At 37.6% G+C, this 23,434-nt stretch overlaps 2 protein-coding genes across 3 annotated transcripts in view; one reads left to right on the plus strand and one right to left on the minus strand.

Moving 5' to 3' along the window:
* The window catches only part of Pus10 (Pseudouridine synthase 10), a 17,171-nt gene extending 6,854 nt beyond the window's left edge, over positions 1–10,317 (minus strand). Inside the window, exons 1-6 of one of the 2 annotated variants that reach the window (XM_076178957.1) lie at positions 9,821–10,317; positions 7,616–7,789; positions 5,364–5,501; positions 1,760–1,923; positions 1,370–1,578; positions 500–625 (exon numbers count right to left, since the gene is read on the minus strand). In XM_076178957.1, coding sequence (XP_076035072.1) covers positions 500–625; positions 1,370–1,578; positions 1,760–1,923; positions 5,364–5,501; positions 7,616–7,789; positions 9,821–9,991 — 982 coding nt within the window. In that variant the 5' untranslated portion in view covers positions 9,992–10,317. Of the gene's footprint in view, positions 1–499; positions 626–1,369; positions 1,579–1,759; positions 1,924–5,363; positions 5,502–7,615; positions 7,790–9,807 lie in introns of both variants that reach the window. The other variant, XM_076178967.1, reaches the window with a different exon arrangement.
* Positions 10,318–10,506: 189 nt separating this feature from the next.
* The window catches only part of Mulk (acylglycerol kinase-like protein Mulk), a 34,405-nt gene continuing 21,477 nt past the window's right edge, over positions 10,507–23,434 (plus strand). Inside the window, exons 1-3 of the mRNA XM_076178982.1 lie at positions 10,507–10,755; positions 16,332–16,451; positions 21,941–22,109. Of these exons, the coding sequence (XP_076035097.1) occupies positions 10,646–10,755; positions 16,332–16,451; positions 21,941–22,109 (399 nt within the window). The 5' untranslated portion in view covers positions 10,507–10,645. The remainder of the gene's footprint in view (positions 10,756–16,331; positions 16,452–21,940; positions 22,110–23,434) is intronic.

The following is a 23,434-nucleotide window of genomic DNA, read 5'->3' on the forward strand; positions in this document are numbered from 1 at the left end:
TCGTATAACCACTCACACCTCTCGATGGCTCCTCTCCTACTACTTTCAGCCAGTGAAGTAGAAATGGTCCTACGTTAATACAACACATACTTCAGTCCAAAATTTCTTCCCAGAGAAACCTATATAAAGTCCTGGGAACTGTTGCTACCCATTGTAGGGCTGTGGGTATCTGGCCAGTAAACTCAAGGCAAAAATCAGTATTATTATTATAACATGGATGGGAGTGAAATGGGTGGGGGTGGGTGCATGCCTTGGCTGGCTACCTCCCTAAGTGGAAAAAGACCCCTGGTATATAGATTTATCTATATACCAAATACCTCTTCCCTTATATGGGAAGTAGCCTGCCAAGGAATGCACCCACTCCCACCTATTTGTTTCTCTCTCATCTTAGCTCCTTGTGGATTAAGAGTCATCCCTGTCTCTTGCCCAGTGCCTGGGTCAGAAGCAGAAGATACAGAAGCTGTATCCTACATTGGTAGATAGATTAAGCCATACTCACTATCAGCTTTGATTTCTGTGGTTACAAGGTGACAAATGAGCTCCTGAACACTTGACTCTATTCTCCTTTCACCCTCAACAAACCAAGGTGTCTGTGGTAATTCACGGCTGTACTTGTTGTACCGTCCTAGAAGGGAGAAATGACGATAATGATAATAATGGTGGTGATGTGCACATACACAGCATCTTGGGCATTGTGACCCTCTTCATGGATTGAAACACTTTACACAAGTGTTTTCAAACTTCCATTAATCATCCCAATTCCCCTTATCTCCAGCCCTGAGGAGCTGCTGCTGGTTTCCTGAAGGCCACAGGTCTTCTGCAAGAGAGACTAGGAGGCAATGGATTGATTGAGTGATCTCCCCTGAATGCATATATCCAAGGCTCTTTCAATCCACCCCTTGAGCACCACTACACAGTCCATTGCATGAGTGTGGCAATTACAGACAAGTCTATTGAAATAAACACCATGTGTGGACAGAGCCTCTATTATTTTGATAGACATGTTCCATTGATGCCCTTCACTTTTCTCACTACCAGGACCATATGCACTCACAAAAGCACATATCAACCATCACAACTTCACCTTTACCTATCTACATACATATACCAAAGACTTTTTCCCACTTACAAGGGAGGTAGCCAAAAAACAGGCATAAAAACCACTCCCACCCATTCTATCCCCCCACATACTTCACTCCCATCCATCCCCTTCCCTCCCTCTCATCTTGGCTCCTCCTGGATGATAGGTCATCCCTACATCTACAAGCATATAAAATAGTTTCAGTGGGAGGAATGGAAAGGAGTGAGGGAGGAAGGGTAGAGGGGCAAAAGTGAGAATTCATATTAAAAGGAAAAAACATGAGTGTACCTGCTACATATACAGAAGCATGGGTGCAAAACATTTTTTCATAAGAAAGTCCCGCTTTAGATGGTGGTGGTTCTGGTATGATTTTGATCAGCTCTTCATCAGAAAATGACTTAAGTACTTGATCTACAGCACTTCGTGTGTAAACTTCCTTGCTGAACTTTTTTGGGTGCTGTCGGCGATAGGTGAACATCTCACTACATAATTTGTCTCTGTAAAGGACCAATACAGTATACTATTAAAATGTACCCATTAAACTACTACAACCTAATGCTACAATATGATATATCAAAACAGAAATCAAACCAATAATATAGTTATACTACAATACCCTAAATAATACTTCAAATATAAAATATTAAAAAAGAAACTGGAATAAAAAGTAATACATACAGTATCTTACAGTCTTCACTGTCATAAAGATATGTGGGATGAACCTGAAGACAGAAATCAATATTCTGTCCTGTTAGAAAATTCTTCTTAGTCAAGCTCTCGATTTTGGGTCCCACAACATTTTTCCATACATCTTTCACCAGTGTAATATGTTCACTTCTATGCTGAAATACAGAGGAGTGTCACTGTATTTTTGATACAATGATGGACAAAAAGGATTCAAAGTATATGATGATTCTATATTTCTCTTTTATCACAAGAACTTTGCAAACAATAACAGTTAACCCACGATGTAATAGACCCCAGTATATTGAAATATAAGTATAATGGACATCTGAAATATATCTAACCAGGTACAAACATACAACGGCTTTGCCTTTTACAGAAGGTAGCAATCAATGCATACTTCCTGCCCTGACTAATGGGAGAAAAATACAAAAGGAGGGAGCCCATGGTTCATTTTTTTCTGCCCAATTTAATCACCTTTTATGACACACATGAAATATTAATTGTTAACTTGAATTTCAGTGATTGGAAACCTACAGTCCAATAGTGGGTGACAACAATCCTTGAGTCCTTCTATAGATCTTTCCAGGGTGAAATGCTGAAGTGTTATTTGTGCTGTACTGGTGTGGAATGAACATGGGGGGGTGACCAAGGATGAGATGATGGATGGGGTAAAAGGAAAATTGGGAAAGGGGAATGTCTGTTGAGGAAGGAAGGGAGAAGACAGAAGATAGGGGTGAGTGGAGAATGGTTGTGTATGGATGACACTGTGATGCAAGGAAGGGAGTGGGTGGTGGATGAGGGGTGAGGGAGTATGTGTAAATGATATTTTGATGCATGAGGGGTCAGAGAGGGAGGGTCATTGATTAAATGAAGCAGCCTTGCTGTGGATGTGCTGTGTCTTGCTACACTGTTTCTGACTCAGGGCAATGGGCAAGATGCAGGGATGACCTGTCATCCAGGAGGAGCCAATAAAAGAGGGAGGGGGGTGAATAGGAGTGGAGTATGTGGGGATGGAATGGGTGGGAGTGGATTTTATGCCTTTGTTTTTTGGCTACCTCCCTTGTAAGGGGGAAATGGCCATTGGTATATGTATGTACTGGTGTGGAACTTTGTCACTGTTTATAATAGTAGGAGAGCAGTCACTGGGTGTCATCTATCTATATATGAAAAGGTAAAGGAAATAAAATGAAGTTAATAAAGAGATATTTTAGGCCTCATCCTGAGAGTCCCCACCAGAGACAGTGTCAGCCCCTCAGTGTTGATGGTCTTTGAAGATAGGCTACATGGAGAGGGCTTTGTGGATAAATGCCATACACCAAGGAGATCAAAGATAGAAATATTACCTAAAGAAGACTCAGTAGAAATAATATCCAGATAAGAGAAAATGAACAACTCTGGAAGAAGTAGAAGAAGACAAAGAAGATGATCCTACTCAATGGAGAATAACCAAAGGACCAAAGAAACCTTATGTGTGTGTGTGTGTGTGTGTGTGTGCGTATTTACCTAGTTGTATTCTACAGGAAGGGGAGCTATGCTCGTGGTGTCCCGTTTTCATATCTTGTTTTATCTAAACTATTTTTAAATTCATGTATTGTTTTTGCACACACCACTTTCTCATCTAACTTGTTCCAACTGTCTATTACTCTGTGAGGAAAGCTGTTCTTTTTCAGGTCTCTTCTATAGCTGTCTTTTTTTATTTTCTTTCCATGTCCTCTTGTATTTCTGTCATCCCATTTTATCAGATTCTCTCTATCAGTAATTTCTATGCTTTTCATGATTCTGTAAATAGCTATCAAATCTCCTCTCTCTCTTCTTTGCTCTAGTGTCTGTAGTTCAAGTTTTGCTAGTCTCTCTTCATATGATAGTTTTGAGAGTGTAGGTGCCAATTTTGTAATTGCTCTTTGTATTCTTTCAAGTTTTTTTATACATTTTTTTGTACTTGGTGACCATATCGTTGCTGCACATTCCAATCTTGGTCTTATCAGGGTGATTAGAATTTTCTTCACCATTTCTTCATCCAGGTATGTAAATGCAACTTTGATTGTTCTTATTAAATTATAGGTTTCTCCAAAAATCTTATTTATATGTTTCTCAGGTGACATATTATTCATAACAATGACTCCCAGGTCTTTTTCATTTTCTACTTTTTTTATTCCTTCTTCTCCCAATTTATATGATCCTGTTATTCTGTTTTTACTTTTTTCCAAATTCCATTATACTACACTTCTTTGTATTGAACTCCATCTCCCACTTCCTACTCCATTCCTGTACTTTATTTAGATCTCTCTGTAGTGATTTACAATCTTCTTCCGTGTTCACTTTTTTCAATAGTTTTGCATCATCTGCAAAGAAGCTCATATAGCTTTCAATTCCTTCATCCATATCATTAATATATATAGCAAACATTATTGGGGCCAGAACTGTTCCTTGTGGAACACCGCTTATTACTTCATCCCATTTTGAGTGTTGGTCTCTTATCACTACTCTCATTTTTCTTTCTTGCAAGAAGTCTTCCATCCAATTTAGCAGTTTGCCCTGTATTCCTCCTTCAGTTTCTAATTTCTTAAGCAACTTCTTATGTGGTACTTTGTCAAAAGCTTTTTTTAGGTCTAGAAATGCACAATCAGCCCATCCATCTCTTTCTTGTATTATATCTATTAGCCTTGAATAGAAACATATTAAATTGGTGATGCATGATCGTCCTTGTCTGAATCCAAATTGTCTTGGATTTAGCACATTGTTTTTTTCTAAATATTTTACCCATCTATTTTTGACAATTCTTTCACAAATTTTTGCTATTGTACTTGTTAGAGAGACTGGCCTATAGTTGTTAGGGTCTTCTTTATTTCCCCCTTTATATATAGGTACTATATTTGCTTTTTTCCAATCTTCTGGAACTTTACCTTCTTTCAAGGAACTGTTTATTATGCTATGTATTATGTCTGCCAGTTCATTCCTGCATTCTTTCAGAATCCAGTTTGCTATTTCATCTGGTCCATGCGATTTTCTGACATCAAGATTACTCAAGTGGTTCAATATTTCATTCTTTTGTGTGTGTGTGTGTGTATGTGTATGTGTGAGAGAGAGAGAGAGAGAAATTAAGCATTACCATTGACAAAATTTGTCTTGTGTGTGTTTTAAAGCCATAGTTAACATATATCCCCTGACTTGACTTAAGCAGGGAGAAAGAGGGGAATGTCTGTTGAGGAAGGGAGAAGGCAGGAGATAGGGTTGAGTGGAGAATGGCTGTGTATGGATGATACTGTGATGCAAGGGAGGGGGAAGGGAGTGGTTATGTGAATGATATTTTGATGCAGCCCAAACGGATTTCTCCCCATATCTTTTTCTGCATGAGGGGACAGAGGGGGTGGGGGCACTAAGTGAAGCATCTTTCCTGTGAATGTACTGTCTTGCTGCATTGCTTCTGGCCCAGGGCAGTGGGTGGGATACAGGGATGAGAGCCAAGATGAAAGGGAAGAATGGGTGGAGGTTGGGAATGAAATGGGTGGGAGTGGCTTTAGACTTGGCTACCTCCCTTATAAGGAGGGAAAGAGCCTAAGTATATAGATAGACAGATAATTAACACATTACCCACCTCTTTAGAAAATTCTGGAAACTTGAGCAGAAGGCTAGCCCACACCACATGAATCCTGAGTGGCAGTGTAAGTGGCAGGGACACAACCACACTGAAGCACTTGGCATCATAGTCACCATCTTTTATCACCTCACTCATCTAGTAAAATGAAATAGTGTCACAATTACAACTCCTTATTGTATTTACATTGTATTAACCAAAATTTTCAAGGCATATGAAAAAAAAATCAAGGAATAGTTCTTAACTATAAATTTGGTAAAAAAAAAAAAATACATATATATATATATATATATATGTATATGCATGTGTTGTTAAAATCGACAGCATTAAGGAGGTTGTTAATCTTCTTATGGGTATTCTCCAGCTTTCTAACCAATACTCTGCCATTTGGAGGGTGGGCATAAACCAAGTTGCCAAAATGATTCATTTATTCAACATTTCATCTGCAAAGAGACATCTTCAGGAAAATCTGTAACATAAATACTGTATTACCGACATACAGAAATAAAGAAAAAAGGTGTTAACCTAAACAAAAATTCACAATCATGGAAATAGATATCAATAAATCAGCAATAATTCAAATCCTATCTCGATACATGGGCCGTTGGGGACCACTACTCACAAAAATTAAAGGTCCAAAGAAATGACGAAGGAAATCGTCGGTTGGACCTTTAATTTTTTAAAGCAGTGGTCCCCAACAGCCCATGTATTGAGATAGGATTTGAATTATTGCTGATTTATTGATATATATTTCCATAATTGTGAATTTTGGTTTAGGTTAACACCTTTTTTCTTTATTTCTGTATGTCAGTAATATTTATGTTACAGATTTTCCTGACGAAACGTTGAATAAATGAATCATTTTGGCAACTTGGTTTATGCCCACCCTCCAAATGGCAGAGTATTGGTTAGAAAGCTGAAGAATACTCATAAGAAGATTAACAACCTCCTTAATGCTGTCGACTTTAACAACACATGCATACAAGAGAATCTGCTCCCTAGATATATGTATGTATATATATATATATATATATATATATATATATATATATATATATATACATACATAAAGATCCTCTAGTTTGTATCATCTATATGATCGACTTTACTCTTCTGCAGGATAAACAATACCTGTACTATCAAAGAGTACGATATTTATTTCCATCAGCTTTAAAAATTGTGAATTCACACATACAGTAAAAGTACATCAATCCAAACAAATAATTTTAAATCCTAATGGTATGAGAGGTACCTAGCAGCAAGAAAGAGAAAAAGGAGATCATTGGACTCATGCATCCCCACTCTATCTGCCGTTTTGTCTACCTGTGTATTCATCTATTTAACTAATTGTAATATGCACAAAAGACATTAAACTTGTGTGATCCTATATCTTTTTCCACATCTATCATACCTAGTTTTGAATTCACTTATGATCTTAGCTTGGCTATTTCAACTTCTCATTTATTCTAAGAGTTGATGCATCTATATGAAAAAATGTTTCTTGATGTCCTTTATCCATGGTTCCCTAGAAGCAAGAAAACAAACATAGGCATTCTATAACCAATCAATCAATCAATCCACTGCCCCTGGTCTCTCTAGAAAAGAACTCCAGCTTCCTACATCCTACAAACTTCACAAGATGAAACAATAAGAATAATAATAGGATGGACCAAAACCACTCAATAGAACATCTACACAGTGAAACTAAAATTCTCCCCGAAGAGCAGTACATGTAAATAACAAGAAAAAAAAAAAAAAAAAGTATGTGTGTGTATGGGGGGGGATCCCTACTCCTCTTATTCTATCCTATTTAGTTGCCTTCTACAAGAATCATGGGAACATTGTATTGGTATTCTTGCCCCCCCACCCCCATAGCCAAAAACTAGAAGACCTAGGGTCTTATGCAAGAGAGCCCAAGGGCAATGGATTGATTGATAAAGTGTCCCCCATCTCCTAACACAGAATGATAAGAAATAGGAAAAAGCCGTGGCAAAGGATAGGTTGAAGGAAGTACTAAGTAGAAAATAAGGTATCTCATTCCTTTAACTTTCATAATAAAGATTTTTCACTAATATAGATTAATCATGTGAATACATTTTGTTTTCAATGGTCCCATCAAAGAATCTGAAAAATCTGAAAATTTAAATGGCTTCTGTTTTTCTACCATTTGAATTACTAAACTCTTACTGTATTATGAATTATCACAAACTCATTTTCATACAGCTGATTTAAATATATCATAAAAAAATTACCTTCTCAATATGAGCAGATGTACAACCCTCATTGAGCAGATCAAGACAGGTGATACAGTTTGAAGGCTTTGGCTTTTTGGATAAATGCCCAGTTGTTCCTTTGTCTTCCTCATTTGCATATGATGATGACACCAATCCATTTTGTTCATCCCCTGTAGGCTCCTCCTTGGTATCCTATGTGAAATAAACACAATGTTAATGTTTACTCCATACATCATATTTGTACATTTACCTAATTGTAGTGTATGGGAAAGAAGCTACATTTGTGAGGGTCCTGTCTCTTATTTTTCTGATTATTATACTTATTTTTAAATTCATGTATAGTTCTAGTTTAAGCCATATAATCACAGCCATGAATATTAGTATTTTTTCTTGAAATCCCAGCCAGTATTTTGTAATATATACCTACCCTGGTCTAACCTAACCCTGACAAAAATGACAAAATACTTTTTTTTCCTCCTGCTGAAACCACAGCCAGAGAAGTGTTACACTATGATCACCATATAGTAATAGTAACTCTGATGGACAAGAAATTACATATTTTCTTTATAACAAGCAAAATTTCACTCATCTTATTTACCTTTAAGAGATAAATTTCCTCTAATAAAATTATTATTAACAGAAATCTATCACAGACAAATGTTAAGGGCACCACTGTTTTTGACAAAATATAGAGCGAAGGCGCCCAAAGGGCACTGGTACAGACACTAAGTCACGCTTGCCTAAATACTAGAAAGAACTTGCCAAGAATTAACATATAGTCTCAATAACTGGTATTTATATTGAGTTTGCCAATCTCACAGATGCAATTTTTACCTATATATATATAAAAAATATTATGGTGGAAAAATAAAACTCAAATGTCAAACTGTATTTTATTATGAACATTGCAAAACTAAGTTTAGCTGCCATCCTTGCAATAGTGCAACTGTAATATGGGTGACAATTTTGTGATTTTTGTGGATAACCATATAGAACTGAACAAAACTTAAAAACAAGAGCCAACTCTATGAATCAAACTGGTTGACCAATACTAGTCAGCTTTTGTTTATAGGGATTCAACCTATATAATTAACCCACAATTATTATGAATCAAGAATAATCAACATTAAATAATGACAGATTAGTGTAGACAACATATTTTAGTTGGTAAACTATGTGTGGTTTGTTTATATGTAAGCAAATTTATTCTGGTTCATTTGTTGACACTATTGAAGCACTGAAAGTTTAGTTTTGCCTAGAAAATTATCTAAAAAATTTAATCTTCAGCACATAAAATGCAGGTTAATTTCAGAGGGTTAATTTTGTAAAGAATAATAAAAAAAAAAAAAAAAAAAGTCACGAGCTAAAAAATACAGTATTTTGAATCCCACAAATAAGTATCACAAATTATTAGTAATGTTAGTATCAATTTTTGAAAATTTTGTGTTTTCTTGGCAGGGGTTTTGTGCAGAGTACCACACACATGTCAAATATTAGGGAGTAGGCGAAGTAGCCTGGGATGCAAGGCAAATTCCTCTTTCAATATTTGACCAGTTATTCATTCATCAACACCCACAAAAAGGAAACCCTTGTCTATGACCTTAGCAACATTGTTATATCTTCCACAGTATGACTAGTGGTGTCTGCCACATTCAGTACCTCCCCTCAACATTTTGAGCAATGAAGAAGCTGGGGGCAAATAGAAATCAATGGAACAGGTAATTTTATTTTATCCTGGAAAATATCTTTATAAAACCAGGATTATAGGATAGGTTAGGTTAGGTGTGCTTATGCTACTAAGCACCACAGCCTGCTTTCAAGAAAAAACACAAAATTTTCAAAAATCACTACTGACATTACTATCAAACTGCAGTATTTATTTATGGGGTTAAAAATATGCAGATTGATAACAGCTATCCAATGATACTGATAATCATAAGATAAAAATTGTATCTTTGTTGAGACTGGCAAACAATGATTTTTATATTTACCTAATAATTCATGGCTTTGTTTAGTCTAAGTTTGTAACCAACACTAGTTGTGTTACCGTCTTGTTTCTGAATGTAAAAAACAAAATTGTTCCTTAGATTATTTCTTCTATATGCTTAGATTATTTCTAATGCTCATTAAATTTCACTTATCAATATTATTTCACAAGTGTAAGCGTAAGTGTACATAGGTCATAGCTGTAATGATCATAATGTACTGACACACACGACATACCACACCAACTGGTTCTGAAGATGATGAGGGATCCTTCTCTGATATATATTTTTGAATTTTTGTCTGGATGACATCTTGACACTCATAATCCTTCAAGACTCTGTGACCACAATATGCCAAAATACACCGATTGCAACATCCTACATCTACAAGAAAATTATACACATCCATTTCTAGTTTCTAGCTTGCTCAGTGCCAGAAACACAATTTAATTATTTAATTTTTCGTATCTTGGCACACAAATTTACTGTTTTCGACTCCTGGCTTCATGTGCACGTGCATAGTTAGCACGCCTGTAACTCGAATTTGAAGTTAATGTTTAGAATTGGGATGTGACAGATTTGTTGTTTGTTGATTTCTACTGGGTTACAAATCAGACTAATCTTTCAGTCGCTATGTATTTTTGTATAAAAAGGTTAGCTGGATGAAATAATGATTGTATTGCTTCCATATGAATATGATCACACTATCAAATTATTTATTGGAAGCTGTAATTTGAATGAGTAATATCCAGTGACCGCTCACCGACAATTTATTTAGCGTGTTACGGATTAGGCCTAGATCTGGGTACCATTGCGGCATTGCGTTTTGGACGGACGTGGAGCAGCTATGAGTTATAATGGTCATGAGTATACAAAAATGTCTCGATGACACCACACTGCTATAAAACATTAATTCATCATTTAATGACCAATAGTATTTGGTTATTTATATGATACTGATATTCACCGTACGGCAATATGCAATAATTTATATGACAGTCTTGTAAATCTTCATACAAACGTTACATGTAAATAAATCCGTCTGCTCAAGCTGTTCACCGCAATGGCACGAGTAGTAAAAATCTTTAAAACTTTGGCTAGGCACCCAAAGAAAACTATATTTTTTATTGCACTGACAGCAGCAGGAGGAAACTTTGCCAACAAAAAATATGAGTAAGAATAGATGTCCATTTATTGTGTTATGGTGAATTGAGTAATTATTTTTATCATGGTGATAGTGGCAAGGTTCAGCTCTCGATTTTGGTTTCTACTCAAACACTGAAACAGCAAATTTCTCAGATTTGAACTCGTAATTCATCAAAACAATAAATCATTTGAAATCTTAATCTACAAAAAAATATGCCAATACCAATTAATTCTAGAAACACACAAGCATGAATATTTGACATAAAACTTATCTTATGACTATCACTATGTGATGTCTTATAGTATAATAGTGGCTAGTGCCCTATTATCCTACAGTTCATAACTTAAGGTAAGTCCTAACCTAACCATTACTTAGTTTACTTAGTGAAGTTCCGAGGTCGATCCTCACAGGCGTAGTGGACTACTGCTGCTGCCAGTCCTGTTGTCTCTCCTCGCGAGGGCCAGTTGGTCTGGTATTGAGTTTGGAGAAAACCTACTGATGGCGGTGTAGCCTGGCACTGGAGGCTCATCTGGCACCTTCCGCAGAAACCTGTCCAATGCATGTTTGAAGCTGTCCACCGAGCATTTGGTCTTCTCTCTCACCTCTTTTGCGAGGGCGTTGAAGATTTTTGGACCCTTGTGGCCTAGGCTGGTTGTCAGTAGGGTCTTAATCCTTTCCGGGGCTCTTGATGGGAGAGTCTGTCTCTCACACTTATGCCCATGCCTTACACTATGGTATGGCTTGATTGTTGAGGGCATGGGGTCTGGAACAAGTCCCTCTAGGATTTACCATGTGTAAATGGCCCTATATCTTTCTCTCCTCCTTTGTTGGGAGTATAGACCTAGTGCTCCCAGGCAATCCCAATAGTTGAGATCTTGCATCCCTCTGATATGCCTGGTGTAATTCCTTTGGACAGCTTCAAGCATCTGGATGTCTCTGCGTCTGTGTGGCGACCAGAGTTGGCTACAATAGTCCAGGATCGGTTGAATAAGCGCCTTCCAGAGGGTAAGCATCACTTGGACTTCTTTTGAGGAGAAAGTCCTTAGTACCCAGCTGGCCATCTCTCTTGCTCTTTTCACTGACTGCATGATGTGGTGCTGGAAAGTGGTATCATCACTTAAGTGAATTCCCAGGCTTTTTACATGGGCTTTGGGCGTGATTTTTATACCTCTTTCCGTGTGCAGTTCAGTGTTGTCTTTAACCTCTTCACTCCGGGGCACATAGCACGTCTGGCAGCATTAGCTGCCAGGTGTGCGATGTTGCGTCATAATAATCGCATTATAAAAAATAAAGTCACTGCTCAATCGCTCGTTCTCTTTCACCCGTGAATTTTGATAACCATAGAAAATATGATGAAGCCAGTTTAGAGAGAATGAGGGTCACGCAGGTATGACTACAATAAATATAATCAAGACGCCGACGTCGGCATCATTGCGTACCCACTTGCTCCTCATGACGCCTACGTAGGTGTCACTGTATGGAAGTGGTTAATGCCTTGGTTTGTGCCATATCTCAAGACCTCAAACTTCTCTTCGTTGAATTGCATGTTGCTGTCGTTGGCCCATGCATAAACTGAGTTGAGATCGTCTTGTAGATGTTGCACGTCCCCACTTTCTTGCACTGCACGGCTGATGTGGGTATCGTCGGCAAAAGACATGAGGGTTGAGTCCACACTCCTATTTATGTCATTCAAATGGATTAGGAATAGGAGGGGGCCGAGTACAGATCCTTGTGGTACTCCACTTATTATCTTGGATTCAATGGACTTCACACCATCAACAGCGACTGTTTGTGTACGGTCTGTCAGGAAGTTGTGAAGCCAGACTCCTAGCTTCCCTGAGATTCCTAGATCCCTTGCCTTGTGGAGGAGGACACCGTGGTCCACCTTGTCGAAGGCTTTTGCAAAGTCTAGGAATACTATGTCAACATTTCTCCCTTCTGACAGGTTCGGTAGTAGCCAGTCGTGGTGTGCCAGTAGGTTTGAGAGGCATGACCGACCTTTCCTGAAACCATGCTGATTCTCTTTTATGAGTTTATTCACTTCAAGGTGTGTGAACAGCTTGTCCCTTACGCATTTCTCAACTACTGTACTTTGACAATGTGGGACGTGAGGGTGACAGGTCGATAGTTCTTTGGCAAGGTCCGATCTCCTCCTTTGTAAATTGGGCTTATGATGGCTTGTTTTAGTAGTGCCGGGATCTCTCCTTTGTCTAGGGAGACTAGCCACAACAAATGGATTGGGACTGCCAAGACCTCGCTGCATTGTAGGAGTAGGATTGCCGGAACGCCGTCTGGTCCAGCGGCCGAGTTATTCCTGAGCTCATTTATTGCCTTTTTGATGTCCCCTACTGTCACTTGAATGTCGGTAAGCTGGTTCAGGTTTGTAGTCACCTGGTTGAAAAAGGTTGTGGTATCGAGGATTTCCATCTGTGTCTTTGGTACGCTGAACACACTGTTGTATTGATGTGCCAGCATCTGGCAGGTTTCTTGCAGGTCATCTGTTATGGTTCCTTGTTCAGTCACTAGGGGCCCAATCTGTGACTTTGTTTTCAGGAATTTCTTACAGTAGCTGTAGAAGAATTTGGGATTGTGCCTTATATTTTCTATAGCTTGGTATTCCTCCGTTCTTCTCTGCTCCTTGTGTGAGTGTTTGATTTTCTGCTCTATGTCCTCTATTTTTGAGGAGATTGAGTTTTAGGTTGAGGTTGGCGCGCTTTCGCATGAGGATTTTCCTGTTGTGTGGGATGGAGTACCTGTGATCCTTTTTGTTGCTTTTTCGTGGCATATAGGCAGTACACACCTCCAGCAAAATCCTCAATAGTGTGTTGAGAATGGTGTTGGGATCAGTTTCCAGCAGTGCCAACTTCCAGTCAATCTTCATGAGATCCTGTTGTAACTGTTCCCAGTCTACCTTTTGACTGAAGAAGTTGAAGCTGGTGAAGGGTGTCATGTCCGAAGGAGTCAGGCATTCCTGCAGTGTCTTATTTTTTATGTAAGTTGTGTTGATATGGATTATATTGTAGTTAGAGAAGATTGTTTTCTCTGACCTGCAATTGCTGACTGACTCTTCATTATTGGTAAAAAAGAGGTCCATGGAAAAAATAATTTTTCAAAGGCAAAAAAGAGAAAAATGAGAAATGCATTTTAGTGTTACTAGAAAAGAACTGCTGGGGGTAGACAGGGGTCTAGGAATAAAGTCTTGGAAAATGTAAAGATTTGGACATTAATTAGTCATGCCATTTTTCTATTATGCTCATGGAAGCAGTCTTGCGAGATGGACATCAGAGAGAATCATCACTGCCAACAATCTATATAACTTGTCAACACCTGAATATCCACCTGGAGGTGCATGATGCATAGTCCCTAGACAGTGGGCAACCCATGACATGCATGCGAAACCTGAGAAACATTTGCCAAGCTCACCTTTGTGGTATAGTGCTTTAAGGTGCTCTAGCATAGGGCTAGTATCCTATGCTAGAGCACCTTAAAGCATTACACCACAACCTTAAGGAAAAAGAAAAACTAATATATCTCCAAGTACTTTTGTATAATAATTGCTAACTGCATGGTGTGCTGGACAGTAGATTGGGTCACAAGGTGAAAGGAGGGACAATATGCCACATTATTTACATCATTTGCTAGGCAGGTGGATGTGGCATGACTCATTAAGCAGCATTTTATTTGTTGTTCTAGTTTCACAGAGAACTTACTAGTTAGCAAAATCCAAGTTCAGTTGTATGAAAGTCAGATTTAAATATAAGACAAATATAGATATTAAATATGATAGATTCTGTTTATCTGCAGTAACTATTTGGCTATCAATCAGTTCTTCAGTGTATGTGGCATAATTAGAAGTTACTATTATAGCATTTATATCTCAAGGTTACAAAATATAAACCTGATATAAGTTACTTGTCATCAGTGTTGCAACAGCAAAAATCACACTAATAGTAGATAAGAGGTTCACTCCTACAATATTCTCCTATTTTCTGCTTTGGTGTAAATTTTTATTATTTCTAAAGGTCCTCTTTATAATTAAAGACACCAAATAATGAAATTTTGCTCAAATTTTTGGTTAGGATCCAAGAATGTTTTGCATCAAAGATTTGACTGATTTTGGCACCCACATTTAAAAAGGTTGCACACCTCTGCTCCAGACTAAACTCAAGATCTTTCTCTGTCAACTTCAATTATACTTCTGTCACCTTTTTATTTAAGAAGAGCTGAAAACCAGCAACTGCTTTTCTCAATCAATTAATCTTTTGCCCCAGGTATAGCTTGTAGAAGACACATGACCCAGACAGTTGGCAATGGACATAGGTTTGACCCATAAATCACTCAGAGGAAAGATTTTATGTTGTCACTGAGATAGGGTGAAAGTAGTGCAGCATAGGATGAGGAACTCATTTTCTGTGTGGCAGTTGCATCCGAGTCATTTGGAGTTGATAGCCATGATAATACAATATTGGAATTGTTTTGATGCAGTGTGGTGGCCTGAATACAGTTATGCTAGTATGATTCTTCTTTTTCTTGGGAGTAATTTTTCAGTTGAGGGCACCATTGAGCATTAAGATAATACCAACACAGGATAGGCCTGGCAACAGATTCAAACTGCTTCAGATGCAACCACCACACAGAAGACACTGAATACCTCATACTACAATGAAAAACTGGCAGGGAAAAAGCAGAGCCAGTACCTCCTCTCAGCCTGGTCCTAACCAGGCAGTCTCCTGCCCACACTGCAACAGACTCTTCAAAGTGAGGACTGAACTTAACAATCATCTTCACACATACAATCCCTAGTGATCGATATACATAAATATCATTACATTTTGACCAGAAATAGTGGTCGTCTTTGTCTGCAAAGGACAAACAACAACACATCCCTAAGACTGTTATATTTTTGTTCATTTTTTCTATTGTTCTACCAAACATAACCTCACCTTGTTCTCACTCTTTCCCTTGTCTCAAATGTTTTGTATTTTTATCATAAATAATTAGGCAATTGTTCACTTCATGTCAGTTGAAATAAAAACTGATTGGCTACAATGGGGTTCTAAGAAGAGTTCGTTACCTTTACACTGTTAGTCAAGAAACTAATTAGTTATTAATACAGTGGTATTAGTGTTTACTTATTAGTGATGGACATGAAAGAGACATAATTTTTTAATGATAATAACTATTGCCTTTTCTTTCCTGAGTGACCTATGAGCCAACCCAGTGCCTGTGGTTGGATTCTTTAAGACCACAGGTCTTCTGCAAGAGAGGTTTGAGGTAATAGATGATTGATACATAGATATAGGGTTGGAGATGATAGAATAGCAAACATTTTCCATGGGTTGTCTTCTGGCAGTCCTCATTAACCAATCCAGGTTGAATCCAGAAGTAGTTTACCTATCAACAGCATAGATACCCTGGAGTAAAGAAATATTAAGACATTTTGTGTTGTTAGCCTTTATTTTCTCTAGCTGTAACTAGAGTTATTTAAGGAAGCTTTTGAGAAAAAAGGTAATTCTTTTATCAATAAGATGTGTGAACATATTCATTGTAGTACTGTAAAAAGATACAAATGCTGTACATTTCATAGTGAATTTTTTTTCAGAGAGCATCTTATGATGAGAAATTATTGCTTGCAAGCCCAAAAGTATGGAAACATGCCATCTCCATTAGGTGAAAAAGAGCGGCATATTACAGTTTTGCTTAATCCTGCTGCAAGTGAGGGGTAAGTTACTTCATTAGTGTCTGGTATAAAAAACTATAGATATCCTTTTGGCTTGTCTTTGTAATGAATGCTGATTATCTACTGTTTGAATGAAATTATTGTCTTGCAACCATTTGGGATAAAATAAATTAAAAAGTGGTTATATCTGTAACATACACACACACACACACATTATATATATATATATATATATATATATATATATGCAAAGTAGACCACTTGGAAAAAGAAAACTAACGAAGCAGAGCGCTTTCGTATATTACATCTTCAGTGCAACAAGTACAAAGTAATAGAAATGCATACATAATATATACACGAAACAAAGGAACAAGGACAGTTTGGATATGGGTAGCGGCCAATTACCCCCTGGGTGGCGAAAGGTCATTGTCAATTAACTTATGATGGTGGGGCGACATCAGGTCACAGTCGCCAGGGTCACATAGTGTCGATGGGTTACAATTTACCTGATATCATCTTACTAATTTCTTGACAAATAAAATGATCAAGTTTGTATAAGCCTTTATGAAGGTTGGTATTTTGATTACTGGTGGTATGAATCAAACTACACTCTATTAAATTTCTTGCTATTATGTTGTTGGTATAATAGATTGGCTGAGCATTATCCCAATCAACTGGATGATTATTTAATTCAATATGTTTGAAAATACCACTCGAATTATTGCCATCCCTAACATTTTTCTTATGTTGTTCAATTCTAATGTTTAAGGGTTTGGCAGTTTGACCTATGTAAAATTGATTACACATTTTGCAAGGAATTTTATAAATGCATCCTTTTTTAATTTCAATACTATTGTTGATGAGTTTATGTTTTACTGTACTATCATTTAAAAAAAAAAAATGATAGTACAATAAAACATAAACTCATCAACAATAGTATTGAAATTAAAAAAGGATGCATTTATAAAATTCCTTGCAAAATGTGTAATCAATTTTACATAGGTCAAACTGCCAAACCCTTAAACATTAGAATTGAACAACATAAGAAAAATGTTAGGGATGGCAATAATTCGAGTGGTATTTTCAAACATATTGAATTAAATAATCATCCAGTTGATTGGGATAATGCTCAGCCAATCTATTATACCAACAACATAATAGCAAGAAATTTAATAGAGTGTAGTTTGATTCATACCACCAGTAATCAAAATACCAACCTTCATAAAGGCTTATACAAACTTGATGATTTTATTTGTCAAGAAATTAGTAAGATGATATCAGGTAAATTGTAACCCATCGACACTATGTGACCCTGGCGACTGTGACCTGATGTCGCCCCACCATCATAAGTTAATTGACAATGACCTTCCGCCCCCCAGGGGGTAATTGGCCGCTACCCATATCCAAACTGTCCTTGTTCCTTTGTTTCGTGTATATATTATGTATGCACTTCTATTACTTTGTACTTGTTGCACTGAAGATGTAATATACGAAAGCGCTCTGCTTCGTTAGTTTCCTTTTTCCAAGTGGTCTACTTTGCATAAGTGAACACACGTACCCGTGTTCTTATTAGCATATATATATATATATATACACATATACATACATACACCTCATTGAAAGTGATGGCTATTTGTGCACTTGTTATTTTTTTAAGAGTATTTTCCTTATGCCTTACTGTGGACATATTCTCCTTTGAAAGGAAGTTTATGACTTCAGTGTAGGTAGTTATTATTACTAGATAGCAATTTTGGGTACAAATCCCTTCTTTAGTAGCTTGGGATATTCTTTCTCTATGGTTTGGGCACAACTCTTCTAAGATTGGGAGGTGTTGTCTGTGCATACATCTGATATGTGTGTGTGCATATATATATATATATATATATATATATATACAGATATATATATATGTATATACATCTATACATATATATATGTATATATATATATATATATATATATATATAGATATATGTATATATATATATGTATATGTATATATATATATGTATATATATACATATATATATATATAGATATATATATACACACACACACACACACACAGTGGCCCTACAGGAGTTGAGAGAGTACAAGAGGGAGGGGTGGGTTGGGTTAAGGAAGGAACGTGAATGATGTGAGGTATAAAATTGTTGATTTCCTGACCATGTTTGTACACTCTGAAGAAGCTCTTTTAAGAGCGAAATGTCAGTTAATAAAAACTTCAATGATTGATGTTTATCTCACCACCCTGCCACTCATATATATATATATATATATATATATTATATATATATATATATATATATATAGATATATATATATATATATATATATATATATATATATGGTACGTACATATACAAAGGGCTCTTTCCTCCTTACCAGGGAGGTAGCCAAAGTCAAAAGGCATAATTCCAGTACCACCCATTTCATCCCCGCCCATTCCACTCCCGTCCACACCCCTCCCTCCCTCTCATTTTGTCTCCTCATGGATGACAGGTCATCCCTGCATCTTCCCTATCACACTGGGTCAGAAGCAATGCAGCAAGACACAGTACATCCATAACAAAGCCACTTCATTTAATTGTAAAAAAAAAAAAAAATAAATAAATAAATAAATAAATAAATAAATAAATAAATCTGTCCCCTCATGCAAAAACATTGAAGACAGGGCAAAGTCCCTTTGGACTGCATCAAAATATTATTCACATGTAATCGTTCCCTAACCCCCCTCCATCTCCCACCCACTTCCATTGATTACAGTACAGACACACCCACTTTTTAATCTATTTTATCCCAAATGTTGCAGACAATAAATTTATTCAATCAGTAGATAATCAGAAGGCAGGGGAGTGCTGATTAAATAAGGCAGCCTTGCTGTGGATGTATTGTGTCTTGCTACATTGCTTCTGACCCAGGGCAGGATACAGGATGATCCATCATCCTTGAGGAGCTAAGATGAGAGGGAGAAAAGGTAGTGGATGGGAATGGAATGGGTGGGAATGGATACATGACATTTGACTTGGTTACCTCCCATGTAAGGGGGAAAAAGCCCTTGGTATATAGATAGGTAGGTAGATAGATACACCCCCATTTAACTGGGTTTGCTTCATCCATATTTCAGAACACACACATGCTGCTAAACAGTCGCCTTATTTTATGGCATGTAAGAACCCCCCCACCACCACTACCACCACTTTCATTAGAGAATGTTAAGAAAAATGTTATATTTATTTGCTATGACAATATGCATTGTACTAAGATATTTTGTGAAAAATATCAAATACACTACAAGCAACAGCCCATGAACATAACTAAGAATTTTTGGTGTGTAGAGATAGATTGTAGTGAGCCATATTGTGGTGTCATTCTCAGTTGTCTTTACCATTATCACCCAGATTTGAATCTTCTCTCAAAAGCTAAAAGATTTTTTCACACAAAACTTGTGAGATATAATTGGTATGTATAACATAGATATACAGTTAAATGATTTTGAGGCTCATATACATATATTGTGTAATGAGCATAGCCAGAAATATTATTCAGGAGGGAGGGGTGTATAAGGACTCCCCATACTTAAATTTAAGTATCCATCTCACATAAGTAAAGCTTTAAAATTACATTTACATAGAAGTCCTCTGTAAGGGGCACCATCCTAGCCTCCTGGTAGTGGAGGATTTGTGATGTAACCATATCATCATCATCATCCCTAAAAAAGGGAGGTAGTTATAGTGGACTTGTTAGTAAGGTTATTTAATGTGTGTCTAAGGGAGGAGTGTCGAAGGACTGTAGGATGAATGTATAGTTCCACTTTACAAAGGCAAAGAGAATAAATGTGATTGTAATAGTTTTAGTGGGATCAGTTAGTTGAGTGTATTTGGAAAGGCTTATGGAGTGTTTTAATTGAGAGTTTGAGAGGAAAAGGGAATAATTGGTGAGAAGTGTGGGCTTAGGAAAGATAGAGGATGCATGGATTAGATTTTTGTGGTAAAGCAGATTTGTGAGAAGGTTTTTGGCAAAAGGTAAGGATGTTTTTTGGGCCTTTATAGATTTGGAGAAAGCTTATGACACAATAGACAGGAAGGCACTGTGGGAGGTATTGCAAATATATGAGATTGAGGGAAAAGATGTTAAGGGCAATAAAAAATTTTTGTGAGAGTAGTAGAGCTTGTAGGCTACCCCATGTGTAAGGGGGAAAAAGCCTTTGGTATATATATGTATGTAGTAGAGCTTGTGTTAGGATTGGAAATGGAGAGATTCAGTGGTTTGAGATAAAGGTGGGGCTGTATTAGGGCTGTGTCATGTCACCGTAGCTATTCATTGTGTACATGGATGGGATGGTACGGGAGGTAAACGTGTGGGTAATGGGCAGGGGATTGGAGATAGTTAAAGATAGTGGAGAGAAGTGGAAGGTGAGCCAAGTGTTGTTTGCAGGCAACACTACACTTGTGGTAGGGTCAGAGGAGGGATTAAGGCAGTTAGTGACAGAGTTTGGGAAGGTATGAGATAGGAGCAAATTGAAGATAAATATGGGTAAAAGTAAGGTGATGAGATGTACAAGGGGAGAGGTTGGCAGCAAGTTGGAAGTAAGTCTTAAAGGGGAGGGGTTGGAGGAAGTGGACAGTTTTAAGTATTTAGGATCACATGTAACAGGAAATAGAGTAGAGGAGGTGGAGGTAAACTGTAGATTGAGAGAAACAAGTAAATGTCTTGGGTATTGAATTGTGTTATGAGAAATAGGTAACTGGGAATGGAAGCAAATAGAAGATTATATGAAGGGGTGATCATACTTATGACAGTGCATGAGGTGGAGACCTAGGTTTTAAGAGAGGCAGAAAAGAGAAATTTAGATAATAAAGTGTCTTTGAAGTATGGTGGGGGTTACAAGGTTGGATAGAGTGTGAAATGAGGAGGTGAGGAGGAGAGTGGGGATGGAAAGGGAGCTGGCAGATAGGGTTGATGAAAGATCATTGGGATGGTTTGAACATGTGGAAAGAATGAACAAAGAAAAATGAACAAAAAAAGAAGAAAAAAAAAAGGTGTGGATGGAGTGAACTTGAGGGGATGACTGAGAGTATGATGGATAGATGATGTGAATAGGGCTTTGAGTAAGAAGAATGTCAGTTGAGCAAGGAAGTGAGAGGGCAGGGGGATAGGGGTGAGTGGAGGGTGGTTGTGTACGGATGATATTTTTGACACACCCTGAAGGGATTTCTCCCTATCTTCTTTATTTTTAACATAAGGTGATGGCAGGGATCTTACCATCCCAGTAAAACAGGCCTGCTGTGGATATGCTGTGTCTTGCTGCATTGCTTATAATCCAGGTGAGAGGGCAGGAGACAGGGATGACCCTTCATCCATGAGGAGCTGAGAGGGAAACAAGGGTGATGGTTTGGAATGGAATGGGTGAGAATGGGTGTGTGCCTTTGAGTGGGCTACCTACCGTAAGGGATAAGAAGCCATTGGTATATAGATAAATATTTGTTATCTATTTTTCCATGACATTAGTATTTTCCTTGTATTTACAGGAAAGGAAAAAAATACTTTGATAAGTACTGTGCTCCTCTGCTTCACTTATCAGGGATGAAAGTTGCAGTTGTTCGAACAGAGCATGAAGGTCAAGCCAGATCTCTCATGGAAGTTATGGACAACACAGATGCAGTTGTTGTTGCTGGTGGTGATGGAACTCTGGCAGAGGTATGTCTGTAACATGATTTCACTTTGGTCATTTAGAGTTGTACACAGTTACTTGTAAGATTGAAGATATTTTTAAAAAAAGAAAATTTGCCAGCTTTCAGATATTCTATTTATTTCTATCTCTACTTATTCACATCTCAGTATTTGCATTCACTCTACTGTTTGGGTTTATGTACATATTTCTTTTGTAATGTAATTTTAAAATTATCTCACTTGGAATTGAGGATACTGTGTACAGGAGATCCTTACTATATGTGAGAGTTACATCCCCTACCATGCAGATATGTACTACACCAGCTGTGTTGAAGGAAATAGATTGGCATAATTTCCTGTTAACTATATTAAAGTGTCTATAGATCATATATGAGTGATATATGAAGCTGTGGAGGCAAACCAGCTCAGGCTGTTGGATCCTGCTATAGAAACACTGTATCTCGCTGCATTGTCTATAACTCAGTTATTCAAGTGGTGTAGCAGAGGACAGGGATAACTCTTGAGCCATGAGGTCCAAAAATAGGAGAGGCAACCTGTGGGCATTTGATTGATGAAGGATGGTTGTAAGATGGGTGTATGCTTTGACTCAGCGACAACCTTATGATGGGGAAGATGTTTTGATGTGTATATATGTACACTTATTACTCATAAGTAAGACTATAAATTTTTTTGTCCCAATTAGCAGTATGCTGTTGTATGAATATATAAAGTTGTCCAAGTAGAAACTGTATGAAAATGTAGGGAGAAACATTCTCTTCCAAAGTTTGTCATACTTTCTACTCATTCATTAATGGCATCACATATACTTTAGAGCACTACCAGCCAGACACTGTAAGTGAATTTAAGATTCTATCCATCTATATATCAAGGGCTTCTTCCTCTTTATAAAAGGGAGGTAGCCAATTCAAAGGCACACACTCACACCCACCCATACCACTCCCATCCACCACCATTGTTTTCCTCTCATCTTAACTCCTCATGGGTTATCCCAGTCTCCTGCCCACTGCCTGGGTCAGAAGCAGTGCAGCAAGACACAGCATGTCCACAGCAAGGCTGCTTCACTTAATCAGCGACCTCCCCTCTATTATAAGATTAATTATGATAAATGGAGATACAGAGATGGGGACAGTGAGAGTAGAAGGATAAGTGTCACCTAGTAAGGAAGGCAGTGTGTGATGTGAAGCAATATACTCCGTAGACCTGCCTACCCTTGTGGCACTAAACCATCTCTCCCCACCCACTGCTAGTGTCCTCCTCCTTTCACTGTGTTCTTTCTTTCAAATAACTGGTGTTACAGATGTAAAGGTGCCATGTGGTTACTGATGCATTTT

The sequence above is a fragment of the Oratosquilla oratoria genome, chromosome 3 (assembly GCF_046742065.1).
Source record: "Oratosquilla oratoria isolate Oo_2021 chromosome 3, ASM4674206v1, whole genome shotgun sequence".
Taxonomy (NCBI): domain Eukaryota; kingdom Metazoa; phylum Arthropoda; class Malacostraca; order Stomatopoda; family Squillidae; genus Oratosquilla; species Oratosquilla oratoria.